Here is an 18,050-nt window from a genome sequence, read left to right on the forward strand (position 1 = left end):
ATTGAAGATTAAAGATTGGAATTTGACTAACCAGAACAAAAGAAACTAAAATTTCTTTATCCTGATTGGTCAAATCTCAATCTTGAATCTTCAATCTTAAGGCCGTATTACATTACGGGTTGCGGACTCGGTTGTGGTTGAGGTTACGGTTGATAGTTGCGGATTGATCAATCAACCAGCAAGCTGCTTTGTTCTGATTGGTCAATCCGTAATCATTAACCAAAATCCTAACCGCGATCGAGTCTGCAACCCATAGTGTAAAACGGTCTTTAGGGTCAATTTCCGGTTAGATGAACCGAGCTCCGTAAAGCTAACCGGATCACTTTAACTTTTTAATAATTAAAATTATCTAATCGTTTGCTGGTCGTTTGGTGATGATTGGTAGCTTAATTAAAACGTTTGGTAGTCAATCGTTTTTTTTTTTAATTAAATAATTAAAATATTGGTGTAAAGTTAGCCGGATATTTTTAATTTTTAGTCTAATCGATTAAATCAGGGCTTATTCGATGCAGAATCGTTAGGTGGTCACAAATCCTTTATTTACAACGTTTGGTGGTCCATAATTTATCCAAAAAGTAAAAAAAGAAACATGTGCGGTTAGGTATAGTGGGGATGGCTAACTGGGAGCTGTAAAGTTAGCCGAATAAATATATTATTTACCAACCAATTTTGTTCAAATTGTGCGTTGATACACAGTGTTTGATAAGTTGAAATGTAATTATTTCTGTTGCCTGTTATTCTCTGTTCCTATTGCCTGTTCCTTTGCATTGTGCGATAGGCTTAAGTCATCATATATAGAATGGACTGCTGATGGCAGTGGAAGGGAAGCCGCACGAATAGAGTGAGAGATAGATAATATGAGGTCACGTTCCGTCTCTTTTTAATAAAGCTGATTGGTTGGCAAAAAATCAACAGTACCGCTGATCCAATCAGGCTGATCTTTATTAGAAAGAGACGGAAGTGATCTCATATTATCTGCTTCTCACTATACTTGTGCGACTCCCCTTCCACCGCCATCAGCAATTCATTCTATTATTCTATGTCGATGGCATAAGTGAGCATAAGCGTGAGGTTATGTACATAAGAATAATGAAGAGATCGCACTCAAAACGAAACGAAGAGGAGAATGAGGAAAGTTATCGCAAACGAAGAGATTACAAACGCAACGACAATCGTAAGGAGTCTAGGCATAACGATGACCACAATAGTTCCAGGTACGGTGATCATAGAAGTTTCAAACGGAACAGTAATCATCAAAGTTCTAGACGTGACGATGATCATCGGCGTACTAGACGCGATGATCACAAAAATCTTAGATACAACGACGATCGTATGGAGAATAATGGCGAAGGGGGCAGAAAGCAGAATTTGCCGGAAGAAGAAGTAGGAAGTAGGTATTATGGAGAACCGGATAAAACGCAAGAGAATCTAGAAGAAGTTAGGCAGAAGCGTGCAGTGGATCTTCTGACTTCAAAGACAGGAGGTGCGTACATTCCGCCTGCCAAATTGCGTATGCTCCAAGCAGAGATAACTGATAAGTCTGGAGCTGCTTATCAACGTATTGCATGGGAAGCGTTGAAAAAGTCTATCCATGGTTATATTAATAAGGTTAATACTAGTAATATAGGAATCATAACAAGAGAGTTGTTGCGCGAAAACATTGTTCGTGGTAGAGGTTTGTTAGCGCGTTCTATTATTCAAGCGCAAGCCGCTTCTCCAACATTCACTCCAATTTATGCAGCACTAACAGCTATAATCAATTCCAAGTTCCCTAACATAGGTGAATTGGTATTGACACGTCTTGTTCTGCAATTTAAACGTGGGTTTAAAAGAAATGATAAACCTTTGTGTATATCCTCAGGCACGTTTATAGCACATTTGGTTAATCAAGGTGTAGCCTATGAAATTATTGCTTTAGAAATTTTGACTCTGTTATTGGAAACACCAACAGATGATTCCGTTGAAGTGGCCATAGCATTTCTGAAGGAATGTGGCATGAAGCTGACAGAGGTTTCGCGAAGAGGTGTAGAAGCCATCTTTGAGATGTTAAGAAACATACTGCATGAAGGACAATTGGATAAGCGAGTTCAATATATGATAGAAGTTATGTTTCAAATCAGAAAGGATGGATTTAAGGATCACGAAGCTGTTCCCCAGGAATTGGATCTTGTGGAAGAGGAGGATCAAATCACCCATTTGATAAGATTAGATGACGAGATGGATATGCAAGATATATTAAATGTGTTCAAGTTTGATGCAAATTATCTTGCTAGCGAGGAGAAGTATAAGCAATTATGTAAAGAGATTCTTGGTTCGGATGTTAGTGATTCGGAAGACAATGATGATAATAGAGAAGATGACAGTTCGGACGAAGATAGCAGCGCGGAAGTTGAAGGAAAGAAAGATGTAATATTTGATAATACAGAAACAAATCTGACCGCGCTTCGTCGAACTATATATTTGACGATACATTCCTCGCTCGATTTCGAAGAATGTGCACACAAGTTGATGAAAATGCAACTGAAACCCGGACAGGAGATCGAATTGTGCCACATGTTCTTGGACTGCTGCGCGGAGATGCGAACGTACGAGAAGTTCTTTGGACTTTTAGCCGGTCGGTTTTGCGCCATCAATAAGATGTACGTAACACCGTTCGAGCAAATCTTTAAAGATTCTTATCATACGATACATCGTCTCGATACCAACAAATTGCGAAACGTGTCGAAATTTTTTGCCCATTTACTATTCACGGATTCCATTTCGTGGAGCGTACTGTCCTGTATAAAATTGAACGAGGAAGATACCACTAGTTCTAACAGGATATTTATTAAGATTCTGTTTCAAGAACTCTCAGAATATATGGGTCTAGCAAAACTGAATGAACGGGTCAAGGATGCGACACTGCAAGAAGTGTTTGAAGGACTATTTCCTAGAGATGATCCAAAAAATACGCGTTTTGCAATTAACTTTTTTACTTCAATTGGTTTGGGTGGTTTGACAGATGATTTAAGAGAACACTTAAAATCCCGTTCAAAGCCAACTACCGTACCAGCATTAAGCGCTCAAGAGAATGAACTCTCCAGTTCCGATGAATCTACTTCATCATCTAGTTCTACCTTGTCCAGTTCTACAACAACGGATTCTTCTTCATTATCATCAGAGGATGAAATTTCGGCAAAGAAGAAAAATAAACAAAAAGGAAACAAATCCAAATCAAAGGACAAAAAAGAAGAGAAATACAAAAAGATGCAAAAGAAAAAAAAGAAAAGTAAGACGACAAAAAGGAATAAATAAAATAGTTGAGTATAAATCAAGTTTCAATATTTTATACATTACTTATAACGTATTATTTTTTTAAATTTTATATAACTGTACTTATATATAAATGTGTATGAAATATGAGCAACCTATTCTTTTTAAATATTTTATTAGATTGTTCCACAACATCTTTGGAGTTTTTATAATTATAATATGCACGATTATTTAGAAGAAAACAATATTTATTGTCTATTACACAGAAAAATTGTATATTTTCGTTATTATTATTTAATTTTATTTTGTAATTTTAACATTTTCAAAAGATGGCAAAATATCTATCGCGCAATTCTAAATATATCAACACACACACATATGTATATATATATATATATATATATATATATATATATATATATATATATAAAATTTGATTTCAACATAATTTTCAGGCTAACATCTTCCAAACATTTTTGTATATTACAAGTTATGAAGTATGGCAGCTAGCTGTCTATTTCGAGGAAGAGCGAGTTTAAGATGAAGAGTGCGTCATCAGTATCATCGAAGTTTCGCGATATTTCGCCCTGACAATGAATACAAGATGGCAACGATACTAAGCATACTGTATTTTGCGTGGTCGGTTCATTCATATGCATATGTGTATGCTGCGCACCACACCGCGTGGAGTGCGAGCGTGACAGAGAGATGCGTACAAGGGAGGGAGAGATACGCAAGCTATATTTTGACGGGAAGGCCACATAACTAGACGGCGGCAGCGTCCGATTCACATGAATGCGCGTGCCGCCGCGGTCGACAACGTGTCGTAACCGAGCTATGCGCATTGTGACCTCTACTTGTATATGAATGTGTATGTACACGCACGCGGCATACACACTTGCTCTTCTTGAGTGACAAAGTGAGGGACTACATAGAAACGTAATTGGAATTTTTCAACCGAATCGAGAGCAAAACGCGCATATAATATAAATTTCTAAAATAAAATTATTCTACGATTATTTACTTTATTTTCTTGTAACTCTTCACATAAGAATTATTATAAGTGCGCACGCACGCGCGCGCGTGTGTGTACAAGGTGTCCGACAAGTAAGTGACCAAATGAAAGGTGGAAGTAGATTGGGTCAAACTGAGTCGAAAAGTCCTGAACCATTTTTTTTTATACTTAATAAAGGAGTTATTATTGAGTAAAGTCTGCCCAATCAGTGTCGATTTTTAGCCGGGTGCGCACCATAGTCGGTGAGCCGCGCGCTTGGTAGTATGTGGCGGCGCACACCACGGCGTGGGACTCACTGACGTGCGCCCGATTAAAGGTTAGCGCTGATTGGAATTTACTCAATAATAATTCCTTTATTAAGCGTTATAAAAAAAAAAAAAAATAGTTCAGGACTTTTCGACTCAGTTTCACCCAATCTACCTCCACCTTTCGTTTGGTCTCGTCCATCTTACTCGTCGGACACCTTGTACGCGCAAAAAATATCGACGAATTAAATGAGATGCTTATAGTGAGTTTAATGCTTGTAAATATCGTTTTTTCCCGTTGTTTCTTTTGTTACTACATTTCGAATTAAATCGAGTAGAATCCAGAGACGAAGTTCGCGCGCAGAATCGTATCGAAATATTTACTCCAAGCAGACTTCTATCTTTATATTAGTATCATATCTACGCAATCTGTATTATATATAAGATGTTAATTAATTCGCGCCTATTAAATACTACATAGCGATATCTCTTCATAAAAAATAAATCGAAAAGAGTCCTAAATCATTTTTTTTCTACTATAGTACTCTACTATTTACTTACTATTCTATTTAATTTTAAATGGCTATAAGTAGTCGTAAGTGATGTGAGTTTAGCAACTTCCGAGTTCAAATCTGTTGCCAATCTGCTGACATACTGCGCGCATTTTGTTTACTTGGACGTCTCGAATGTTCCTAGAATATATACATAATATACTTTTACTAGCTTTTACGATATTCTTGGAACATTTTCAAAATCTACATCTGATGTGTGGGCAGTTAATATTCGCAATTTGCTAACAATTTCCAAATAAATCTGTTAACATATATTGCGCATATTGTGCTTAATGGATTGGCGGATATGCAAATTAATTAATATTCTGTATATTATAGCTATAAAAGGAAAATGACGCGTTAAAAGATCAAAGAAATTAATTAATCTAAATTAAGAATTTAATGTTAAAATCAATCGGCTCTCAGATAATACAAGATGAATATGCGGATTCTATATTATGACATCATTCATTTGTATTTACTTAATTCGGCATTGTTTGCTACACAGGCGTGGCGGTGCGCAGTAGGTAGCCGATTGTCGCGAGAAGATGGAGGGAGAAAGGGAGGAGCAGCGGCGATGCTTGTAGAGGGGAACGAGATGGGTATACGGAGTTTACGGTAATTTTTTTTACCACTACACGTGAACGCGTATGCACACGCGCGCACATCATGCATACATACGATTGAGCTAAGCGAGTTCTATGCGAGTGCTGTACGAGCTCTGCACGCACATCGAAACTGGTGTGCAGAAAACTCATGCGCGCGCACATAACACCGAAGACACATAATGACTGCGTTCAACAGAAAAAACCGCTTAGTATCAATCGAACGTGATTGGCATTTTACTTTTAGAAACAACAAATCAACATCGAGTGTTGATAAGACGATAACTGAGCGCTTTCTCTGCTGAACGCGGCCAATGCTTGATGCGCGCATGCAAGTATGCGGGATGTATTGAAAAATTAAATACAATTTTTGAGATTTTGTATATTGAGGATTAAAAATCAAGAAATAAACATCCGAGAGAGGGCTCTTATTTTCGTTTCACAAGCATGAAAAACAAATTTATCCAACACGTATAGGCAACGAATCCTTATACATTCTTTAATTAATCGTGAATACGCATTTGGCATAAATAGAATTTTAATATAACATTCAGTTGCTAAAATATTTGACATTGAAAACTGGGGAAAGCCAAAGAGAAGAATGTGTGTCAAATAAAATACATCTTGAGCAAAAAGTACAATCGGTCTATACTTAATTTCTTGACATATATGATATATAACAGCTGGTTGAGAATTCACACAGCAGGCTGCACGCTGGGCCGTATTCAAAAACATCACCCGTGTACACACGAGCGTCGTTCTATCTTCGTTCAACTTTCAGTAAATAACAAAGATAAAACGACGCTGGGTGCACATGGGTGATGTTCTCGACGCAGCTCAGCACATGTGCACGTATACATGGTTACGCGAAAAGCTCGCGCTGCAGTACGCACGAGCGTCGTGCGTATGCGTACATGTATGCGATAATGCTTGCCATCGCGAGTCAGCCAAATATTGCGCGCACTCGAGTAAGTTTCGGTTTAAACAGAGAGAGAGAGAGAGAGAGAGAGAGAGAGAGAGAGAGAGAGAGAGAGAGAGAGAGAGAGAGAGAGAGAGAGAGAGAGAGAGAGAGTTCTGCATGAGAGAAACTAGTCTCGTTCTCTCGAAGGCTCCGGATTCTCGTCTCTACTGATCTCTGCACGATCGTGGACAACATATTGAGAGAGAAAGAAAAAGAGAGAGGAAAAGAGCTAAAAGATCAGGACTCCTCTGCTCGCACATAAAAGCAAAAAAGACTGCAAAAAGGAAATACCAAAGAAAAGTAGGGATAAAGCGAGAGCCACGCAACATCTACACTGCAGATCGTCATGCACGATGAAAGCACGAGGGATGAGAAGGAATTTATGCAAAACGCATAGATATATGTACACATGGCGGAAGTCTGTTGTCGTTTATTAGTGTCTACGCACAAATGAAGAAATTAAGAAAGATAAAAAAAGAAAATATATATATATATATATATATATATATATATATATATATATATATATATATATTCGCGATGGAGAATTCGTGCATTCACATCATCGATGGATGTGCCCATTCGCTTGTACGTCTCCTCTAGAATCGAAACAAACATCATTATCGGCATTTTTCGTGACGCTGAAAAAAAAAATGCACGTTAATCAATCTTCTTGCAAGTGTCCGAGTCCGATATCGGTTGTCCACACTTGCTTGTCAATGCGTGCTCCGTTACCACCGACACTACCATACCACTTCCACTATACCACTATCACTACCGCTATCACCGCCACCGCCACCACCGCCACCGCCACCACCACCACCGCCACCACCGCCACCGCCACTACCACTACCACTACCATTACCATTACCACTACCACTACCACTACCACTACACTACCACTACCACTACCACTACCACTACCACTACCACTACCACTACCACTACCACTACCACTACCGCTACCACTACCACTACCGCTACCACTACCACTACCACTACCACTACCACTACCACTACCAGTACCACTACCAGTACCAGTACCACTACCACTACCACTACCACTACCACCACCACCACCACCACCATTACCATTACCCCCTATCACCGCCACCGCCACCGCCATCGCCATCGCCATCGCCACCGCCATTGCCGCCGCCGTCGCCGCGATCGATACGCCATTGCGATTGCGTCGCGACGTGCCGACGGGTAAATTACTCGTTTCACAACGATAGTTATACTGGTGGTCGCGCTCCAATGATGCGATAATATTCACTGAACATCGGATGTATCATCGTCGACATCCTCGTTGTTATTGGCGCGCGGAGTGGTGTTACTTGCGGCGGCACAGCGTCCCAATAGCAATTGTCGGCAACGACGACGATGATGTTTCGGTGGTGACGCGACGACGGGGACGTCATCAACGGGATAATGATAAAATGTACCGTTCGCGACGAAGATGTGCTGCAATGCAGTGATGGAAAAAGCAATGTGATAGATGAATAGAAAATGTACATATGTAAGGACATGTGTTACTTCGTTGGCCGTGAATTGCGTTCGATAAGATTATAAGAGTCTCGGCCCCATCATGAATTGTCGGTCCGCCGTGACTGTGCAATTCGAATCCCTGCCATCGTCGTGCATCGAATTCGCGGCTACGGCTACAAGAACATCGTGTTGAAAATTGCTGTCGCTGCCATAGAAGGCGGAGGAAGAAGAAGAGAAGGAGGAAGAGGAAGAGAAAACAGAAGAGAAGGGGCGGAGAGGAGGAAGAGGTGGAGGACGAGAAGGAGAGGAGGAGGACAGTAGCAAGGAACAAGGAGGGAGTTTGCGACGGAATTGAAGGGAACTCGCGATCGCGAGGAGACTCCACAGAGGAGACGCACGCTGCGTGTGCGATATTCGTGTACTCGCGCGCGCACGAAAGAGAGAGAGAAAGAGAGCGCAATATCATAAACAAAGGAAAAGAAAGAAATGGATAACGAGTGACTTTACGATGTACGAGGAAGTGGCGATAGTGTCACGGGATCGCAGCGGTAGCCGCATCTTCATCAGCGACGCAATGCAACAACGAAGGGGACGAACATAGGGAGGAAGAAAGGAAGAAGGCGCGAACGGGTTACACGCGTGTAACTCTGTCTCGCGTGAGTGAGTGAGTGAGTGAGTGAGTGAGTGAGTGAGTGAGTGAGCGAGTGAGTGAGCGAGTGAGTGAGCGAGTGAGTGAGCGAGTGAGTGAGCGAGTGAGTGAGCGAGTGAGTGAGCGAGTGAGTGAGCGAGAGAGTGAGCGAGCGAGTGAGCGAGTGAGTGAGTGAGTGAGCGAGTGAGTGAGCGAGTGAGTGAGCGAGTGAGTGAGCGAGTGAGTGAGCGAGTGAATGAGCGAGTGAGTGAGCGAGTGAGTGAGCGAGTGAGTGAGCGAGTGAGTGAGCGAGTGAGTGAGTGAGTGAGTGAGCGAGTGAGTGAGTGAGTGAGTGAGTGAGTGAGTGAGTGAGTGAGTGAGTGAGTGAGTGAGTGAGTGAGTGAGTGAGTGAGTGAGTGAGTGAGTGAATGAGTGAGGAGTGAGAGAAAGAAAGAGTGAGTGACTGAGAGAGTGAGTGAATGAGTGAGTGAGTGAGGAGTGAGAGAGAGAGAAAGAGAGAGAGAGAGAGAGAGTGTGAGAGGGAGAGAGAGAGGGTAAGAGAGAGAGAGAATCTCGTAATGTGCGCGGGTTAAAAACCTCATTCGGAGATGGACCCGGTCTTGTCTCGCGACTCGGCACTCGACACGGAGTCGATCCGCGAACGAGTGCGAAAAATGCGAAGAGTATGTGCCACGACGATGAATATCATCGCGACGATTGTAACGCGCTACTAGGCCCGAGTGACATGGAAGTGAAATTGCGAAGAAGGCGAGTCATGTCGATTGTTCCAATGTGCGGTTCAACCGTACTTTTGATGTCTGTGACATAAGTTTACCGTGGAATAGTTTTGAAGCGTATAATATAAAATCTAATGTGTATTTATATATATATAATCGAGATAGAGGGAGACGAATGTGAAGAAATTCGCCGAACGCCAAACGGCGAGAGCGTACGTTAGAGAGCGGTGGGCAATACGTTCTTCGGTCGTCACCCTCTTCCCCGAAGGCGGGGTGGAGGGGCGGGAAGGGGAGAGGGATATATTTCCCGGGATACCGACGACGACACGCGCGCAGTAATAATGGAGACATTACTGCCCGGTAACACTGGTCAATCGTACAGTCCACAGTTGAAGACCGTTCTCAAGACCTATCAGCTATCAGCTGTGAAGAGCCTGCAGGGTCCAAGCTCGGCCCTGCTGGGCATGGACTGTAAGGTCTTATTACACGAGCAACAATCGGCAACCTCGTGCTTTTCACCACCCGCTAGTCGTCCGGTGACCAATTGCGCCTTGGAATCGCCCGGGGAGTCGCAGGTGCCCGAGAAAGATGTCGTCGAGAAGGAGGCGCAGCGCATTGCGACACCCGTTCCACCCTCCGGCAACAAGATCTCCCGATCATTGGAAGATTCAGACGAGGATCGTCCCGTGGCGGCGGAGCGTCTCAAGGGCGAGAAGCGCGAGCTCGAGTTCCAAATACCGATATTAACAGCGCCTGATCAGAGCTGCTCCGAGAGATGCGAAACGATCCTCGAAGGCGAGAGGATATCGTGCTTTGTAGTAGGCGGCGAGAGGAGGTTATGTTTACCTCAGATACTGAACACAGTGCTGCAAGACTTCTCGCTGCCACAGATCAATCAGGTGTGCGACGAGCTGCAGATCTATTGTTCGCGCTGCACCCGGGATCAGCTTGAGGAGCTTAAGCATTCTGCCATCTTGCCGCATAATGCTCCGTCTTGCGGTCTCATTACTCAGACCGACGCCGAGAGGCTTGTTAGTGCTTTGCTGTTACGAACAGAATCTTGCGACCCCGCTCAAATCGGCCAGACACAGGATTGTTTCGATAAGAAAGCGTGCGGTAAAAACGAGGATGAGGAGACGATTGTTAAGTTCAAAGTGTATCATGAATGTTTTGGTAAGTGTAAAGGTATCTTTGATGCCGAACTCTTCGAAACGGATGATTCTGTGTGCATCGAGTGTCTCGAGTGTGGCTACCAGTTTTCTCCGCAACGCTTTGTGAGACATGCTCACAGATCTTTGGAGAACCGTACCTGTCACTGGGGTTTCGATTCAGCAAATTGGCGCTCGTATTTGTTGCTCTCTCGTGATCAAAAACATTACAACAAATCGCTTATTCTTTTTCGTGAGCTGAAGGAGAGGCACCTTGTGCTAAACTCCAAGCGAAAACTAGAGGTATTTTAACTAATAATGCAATTCTCTTTAAAGATTAGATCAAAATATTAATATGTCACAAAGCTGTATATTATGATAGCACTTAATATAATACTCGAGATAAGATTTAACATTGTAAATGTATCTGGAAAGAGTACACGCAACTATTTATTTCAGTTACGACACGAACATGAGAGATTAGCCAAACGCACAAAAAAGGATATAGGGAAGGATGACTGCCCTGGAATTTATAACGGCAATGGACTAGGGATATACCATCCTATATCCCAAATAGCTACTGCAGCTGATCCATATTTGCAAATGCAATGGGCAGTTTTTGAACTCGCTGCTAGGGGCGCATCCGCTTTTCGACCTTGGAATGCTGCAGGCAATTGCAAACATAGAGACAAGTACATATCGTAACTCACACGTAGCATTGCGTATGTTTTATGTTCAAGCGACGAAATGACGGTTTTATCGTTTTTGTTAATAGTTCATCATTGCTGCCTGCCTATCTTAGTCGAGGTCCACCTGTACTGCAGCATCCCGAGCGTGTCATCCCACTTTCGGAATGCGAGCGCTTTGAACCGCACTTCCAGCCTAACGTGGCGCTAGCGCCTATATCAACGCCCACTCAGATGGGTCAGATACCCCCTCCCTCTTCCGTTCATCAACAACGACGGCATCATCACGAACATCGCCGTCATGGTCATCGTTCGACGAGTCCCACGAACGAGAAGCAGGAACTGCTGTCTGCCGATGTCAAGTTGGAGAAAACATCGCCGAATCAAGCTGTGGCTGTTAATTCTTATCCCATATATTATATGCCCGATGCAAGTAAAAAAGAAACTGTACTGCCGAGAAAGGAGAAAAAGGAAAAAGAGGGCGAGGAAGAGGAGAGTAGCGCAGCAGTGACATCGTCTACGGTGACCGTAGAGGCTCTTCCATTGGCGGCCTCTTCAGAGGTCGGCACTTCCTCACCGTCTGAAAGCGATTCCGATTCAGACGGTACTGCGGCGGCCGATCTTGAGGAACGATTGAGAGTGCTGAACGTACCACAGGATATAATAGAGCTAGCGCGTCGCGTGGCATCGGAGAACGCGCAGCTGCGACGTCATCGGCAGTCGGACGCGCATGAGATCTCGAAGCTGCGTAGTCAATTGCACATGCATAAGTTACAGCAACAGCAATCCACGATCGTCGTGGAAATGAGTGAGAATCGAGACAAGAAGGAAGCTGCTTCGGCAATGGTGCCACGTGCCAGCGCGGCTGACAGCACTGAGAGCTGCAATGAAGAGACCGATGCTACGGATTTACCATCGAATAATGAAGAGTCTGAGCCTGCCAATGTGTTAGTGACTAATAACGAGTCGGATCAGTGATTAGGATAACATATGCGAAAATTATTTAATACATATAACTGCTCAGCGATTATCGCGATTACGACGCTTATCCGAATAAGCATGTACTGAATTTAGAGTACGTTAGGTGCGTATATGTTGTGTAGTATAGAGTCTTTTGTAATTCTTGTTTATCAACAGCATTATTTTTTGAGGAAAAATGAATTGAAAAGTCCTTAAACATTTTTTTTCTACGATGTTTAATGAAAAAGGAATTATTAAATAAGGCAAGCTCACACGTATGTAGTCATCACGCATACTATCAAGCGCGCGATTCGCGGACATACATCCGTCTAACAAATGACGCTGAAGTTAATTTTATTTGATAATTTCTCTTTCATTAAGTATCGCAAGAAAAAATAATTCAGGTCTTTTTGATTCATTTTTCACCAAGAAATGACGTTATATAATTGATGGGCACGAATTACGAAAAACTCTGTATATAAATATGATGATTCTAAACGAAACGAAAAATTATCTAGATTTATGTGATATGCGACGAGCCTTTAAACATTATCGCAATTAATACGGATTTTTTATTAGGTAAGTAAACCACATGTGCTATCCAACTTAAAACATCGGATTAATAGAGTCCTTGCTCATACTTAGCGAAATTTAAACCGACCGACCACGGCAAAGATAGCTTCATATTTCATTATTATGCGTGATAGATTCACTTCTTGTTCACTTCCTGTTTGCATTTTAGCATTTCGCAAAGAACGAAAAAAAATACTTTTCGATTAAATTTCAATTTGTTAAATCTATAGTCGTAATGACAAACATGTTATTCCATTGATCTGACCTTTTATTTTTCAATCATAAACTAGCGAATTAAAAAGAGTGATACTTCCGGTGAAAGATGTAGGAAACCGATGCCACGAATTGGATAGCTATGTTAAATATACTTCTATTGATCGATTTTTTTTAATGAAGTTGAATGTAAATATTGTATTATAGGAATTATACCGCGCCAATTAAACTATTATATTTAATAGGTATTATGATGAGATAATTCGTGTATATTAAATATTGTATATGAAGTATAAAGAGATTTTTACGAGATCATAATCCCTAAATATACAGAGTAAGAGAGAGAGAAAGAGAGAGAGAGAGAGAGAGAACGAGAGGGGGAGGAGGGAGGGGGGGGGGAAGGAGAGAGATGTCTAATGAGAATGATTTTAGATTGCTTTCCATTCACATTTTGGTAGTCATTTGATCGCGATAATGTAAATACATTGTGGCATCATATATGTTTATAATTATATACTATCATGACGAAATAATGCTAAAGTACAAAAAAACCTAGGTGCTATATTATTATTCTAGGTATGCTATAAGCAGAAACCTAGGTGTGTTCCAGCAGCTCGTACTACATTGTAATTTACCCAGAACGTTATATACATGTTACGAATCGAATCGTTACGATTACAATCTTGTGATTTGTGTATATAAGTGGGATCTGCTTTTTTATTCGACGAAAAAGCTCGGTCTAAGCCTAATGATGTCAATAAGAAAAAAAAGTTTGGATATTTGAAAATGATTTATTTGATACATGCAAAATCATAATTTGAATAATTGTTGATAATAACGTATTTAATTGTTTTTGCATTTCCAATCACTTAAATTATCAAACTGTTTTATTTATTGATGGCATGAGGGAAGAGAACATAGTGATGATTTATAAGATTATTTATATAATGGATCGTCGACGATCGCAGTTCTTTTTTTTAAATTATTTCTTTTTTTTTTTTTCTAAAAAAAGTATTCTAAATTTTTCTATAATATATATATGCTTTTCCTTCAGGATATACAGAGCGAAGTACCTAACATTAGAACCTGAAATATCTCTGTTACTTTTAAAAATGCAAAAAAATTTCTAAAGAGAAAAATGTTTGCTTTAAACTTTAAACGGATAAATAATACAATCGATACAATAAATAACAATAACAAACAGTTCTTTTTTCAAAATTATATTTTCTAAGATCCAGCTTATTTTGTTGGGCTATTCTTGAGACTGATGATGACATTTTTTCAAGCAATTGTATACGTTCTGTTATTTGTGATGTAGCTGCCAAAAAAAAAGAAGTTCAACCATGTATTGGTTGATCTTCAGATGAATCTTTCAGAGATGAGAAGTTATTCTTTATAAAATTATAATTTATTTTGCAGCCACAGTATAATGTTTAAAAAAATGTTTATTTGTATTATTTATTCTTTTAAAGAGCAAGCAAAAATTTTTCTTTCTAGAATTTTTTTGTATTCTCAAAAGTAATAGAGATATATTTCAAGTTCTAACTTAGATACTTTACTCTATATTTTACAGATAAGAGCATAATTAGTTAAATCGTACGTGTGGACATGTACTGTATATAATTTCTGTTGACTACAATGTGTTTTGTTATTAATATTAAATATTTTTACTAAGATTTGCAGCTGGGAAATCCGCATTCTTTATATGTATATATACACATACATATTTATATTTATTTTGTATATTATTGTTGGCACTTATCATTTTAGTTTAGGTATTTAATATATGAATGGTCCTACTGTGAGAGAGCGATAGAGAGATATACAGAAAATACTGGCTATACTGAAATAACGTTTCTACTGAAATAACGTTTCTACATTTGTTAATATTGAGAAATTAAATAAGGGGAGAGGATCTTATGACGGAGAAGGAAAGACATTATATCGGTTAGTTGTAATTTCTGAATATCTCTCAAGTTTTAGCAGAGACCGAATGTTAAATTATGTTGGTACACAATTACTTTTTTTTTTACGGATTTTTATTTCTATTTGGATTCGAGTTAATTGTCGAGTCAACTAAGGAAAGAAGAAAAAAATACAAAGATCATTTTTTATGCATGAGAGAATACTCCATATATGCACACACGCGCGCGCGCACGGATGTTTGTATATCAAATTATATTGAACACACCACAATATAAAAAGAAATAGATTTTTTAATATATTCATACGAGGTATATAAATATATTGAATGAACAAACTAGCAAGATATGTATATGCATGTGTAAAAGAAGGTGTGTGTGTGTGTGCGTGTGTGTGCGCGCGTGTGTGTGTGCGTGCGCGCGCGCGCGCGCGTGAACACATGTAAGACGGTAACTTTTATATTACGGACTTTGTGTTTTCCTTTATTACATGTACAATCGATAATGTATGATAGGTACGTTTGTCTTGTATCCCCTTGTCTTTCTCTTCTTTTACTATGCTACGCTATATTTTTATTTTGTGCTGCTTGGATATTTTTATACTGAGATATGTGACGGAGTTCCCAGTGATATGTGTGATACAATCTTCGATTTAAATTTATTATTACATGAATGTAAAAGTGAATATGTACATGAGCGAATGATCAATTAATATAAATCTTCGTTATTACAATTTTTTGAAAATGTCTGTTTTAGCATAATGCAAATGCAAATAGTTTATTAGCGTTCGATTCATTTATAAAGCGAAATAAAATAAAAATACATTAAATAAATTTATTTTCACATTTTCAATGTGTTTTTGTTCGCTCAATGTATATATATTTTAAGAATGTAAAATCTTGATCTTATACCTACTGAAATTTTCCGAAATAATCCAAGTGCAGGATATGCAAGAAACTGAGAGCCAGGATTATATAACAGATAACGTTTATGTGCATACATATCCTCGCAGTCAGCGATAATTATAATAATGTAAACACATACACTTGCATTATATTTCCATTATGTAGCAAAACAATGCTGATATTTATGTATTGAAAATATACGCGTATATGTCGAGACTGTTTCGAAGATCTCTTATCATACATATATATACATATGTTTGTCCTTTTGCCTTTATATTTTTTTGTTTAAATATAGTAATAGTGCCAGTAATTCTTCAAATCGTGGACAAAGAAAAATTTCACAGCGAGAAATTTAACATTTTCATACTCGCAAGAAAAAAAAATTATTGCTATTACTTCTGGTGATTGAGATGAAGCGAATGTGAAATTTTCAAAGCAATTTGTTAATGTAAAACTGATGTATGAAATAATTGATGATATAGAATATATAGAATATTTCTCATATATATATGAATCATATATATGACTCATTATATTGTAATGTTAAACAGTAATGTAAGCACATCCCACCTAAGATAAAAAAATGTAATAGTCTATGTTTTTCATACACGCGTACATACATATAAATACATTAAAGTTTATCATAGTTACCTAGGACGTAATGCGCGTAAAGGATAATTCATAATATCTAATAACTATATACAGCTCGGTTTCGAATACATTTGAAGTCTATGTATAAAAGATAATAATAATAATAATAATAATAATAATAATAATAATAATAATAATAATAACAATAATAATAAACAGTTTCGACAAATCATGTAACTGCCATGAATTTAGATGTATTTCAATTTTGCAGATGGGAGATAATGTATTTTAATTTTGAAATGAATATATATTGACAAAAATAAAAATGGAGTATACATACGATGCCTGATTTCATTATAAAGAGAAAGAAAAGGAAACAAAAAGAAGCAAAATATTAATTCAGTATTAATTCGATATCAGAGATATGTATCGTGCTTATAATATAATTAATAATATATATATTAACATACATATAAACCCTTTTGAAATACTGCTGACGTTCATCTAGCGAGTCTTCGAGATTAGATGTCGGAAATGATTTTCGTCGTGTGCTTAGCTAATACTATCTCTGTTGTTAGTCTGACTTTCAAAATATGAATTGTAAATGCTAGCTGATATGACCTATACATGTGCATGCATGTGCGTGTATTTCTCTCTCTCTTTCTCTCTCTCTCTCTCTCTCTCTGTTGATTCTTTTGTTTAAAAATTTTCATTTTGGAAAATGAACAAAATCGCACGGATTTTCGTCCAATCTTTGATGCACAATGACATACTATTATCGACGTTATTACCATTATCATTAAAGTATACGTTTACTCACAAACTGCGTGGTATACATATGTATTTGTATTGTGCCATTTTATTTTTGACGTATTTTACGAAAACAAGAAAGTCGTAAAAGCGAGAGCGCACCATTCGATACGGACGATGCATGCACATGCCGAGAAGAGAAAAATAAGCTATTTGAATAGACGATAAGGCATATATATTAGAAAATAATCTCGCAAGCGTTTGTGCGATAATAAAGTAAAGGAGAATGGGCGGATGTCATAGTGCAGCTCCGTATAACGGAAAGAAGAGGATTTTGCTCCGCGACACATCGTCGTATCGCAACTGCAATTTCGCGGAAATTCTCTATTAGCGAGAAATACGAAATAATGACCTATAATCGGCGATAGTCTGTAAAATATGAAACGAGATTCGAAATTTTCGAAATTCTATATTCCATTCAAGCGGAATTAGAAAAATATTAATATATCCCGCATGTCCTTATATTCTATAATTCGCATAAAACTCTTCAGATTTCATAAATATCTAAGAAATGAAAGATCAGAAATATCTTTACGAGCATTTATAGGCAACTCTTTTTAGACATTCTTTAAATTATCCTAAATTTTTGAGGCATTGTTTAAACATTCTCTTTTTAGGAATTTAAAATTTTTGAAATTGTTTAGCCGATTTTTGTATCGTTTAGATAAGAGACGCTGTTGTGTCTGAAATTGTTAGCGGAAATTTATTTAATGATAAAAAAATTGCGTGTAATGAAAATTATTTAGTAAAACGCGTTGTG

At 38.7% G+C, this 18,050-nt stretch overlaps 2 protein-coding genes across 2 annotated transcripts; both read left to right on the forward strand.

Annotated features, from left to right (window-relative positions):
• Positions 1–281: 281 nt before the first annotated feature.
• Positions 282–6,460, forward strand: Ncm (pre-mRNA-splicing factor nucampholin). The gene is made up of 2 exons (XM_070310434.1): positions 282–3,298; positions 3,708–6,460. Exon 1 carries the CDS (start codon positions 1,075–1,077, stop codon positions 3,292–3,294), a length of 2,220 nt encoding a protein of 739 aa, XP_070166535.1. The 5' UTR covers positions 282–1,074; the 3' UTR covers positions 3,295–3,298; positions 3,708–6,460.
• A 1,060-nt stretch (positions 6,461–7,520) lies between these two features.
• LOC138941079 (ski oncogene-like) lies at positions 7,521–16,898 on the forward strand. Its single transcript, XM_070310424.1, has 3 exons — positions 7,521–10,933; positions 11,090–11,322; positions 11,406–16,898. Exons 1-3 carry the CDS (start codon positions 9,824–9,826, stop codon positions 12,292–12,294), a joined length of 2,232 nt encoding a protein of 743 aa, XP_070166525.1. The 5' UTR covers positions 7,521–9,823; the 3' UTR covers positions 12,295–16,898.
• Positions 16,899–18,050: the final 1,152 nt, after the last annotated feature.

The sequence above is a fragment of the Polyergus mexicanus genome, unplaced genomic scaffold, assembly GCF_030449975.1.
Source record: "Polyergus mexicanus isolate NDT 795.1 unplaced genomic scaffold, iyPolMexi1.0 SCAF_2, whole genome shotgun sequence".
NCBI lineage: Eukaryota > Metazoa > Arthropoda > Insecta > Hymenoptera > Formicidae > Polyergus > Polyergus mexicanus.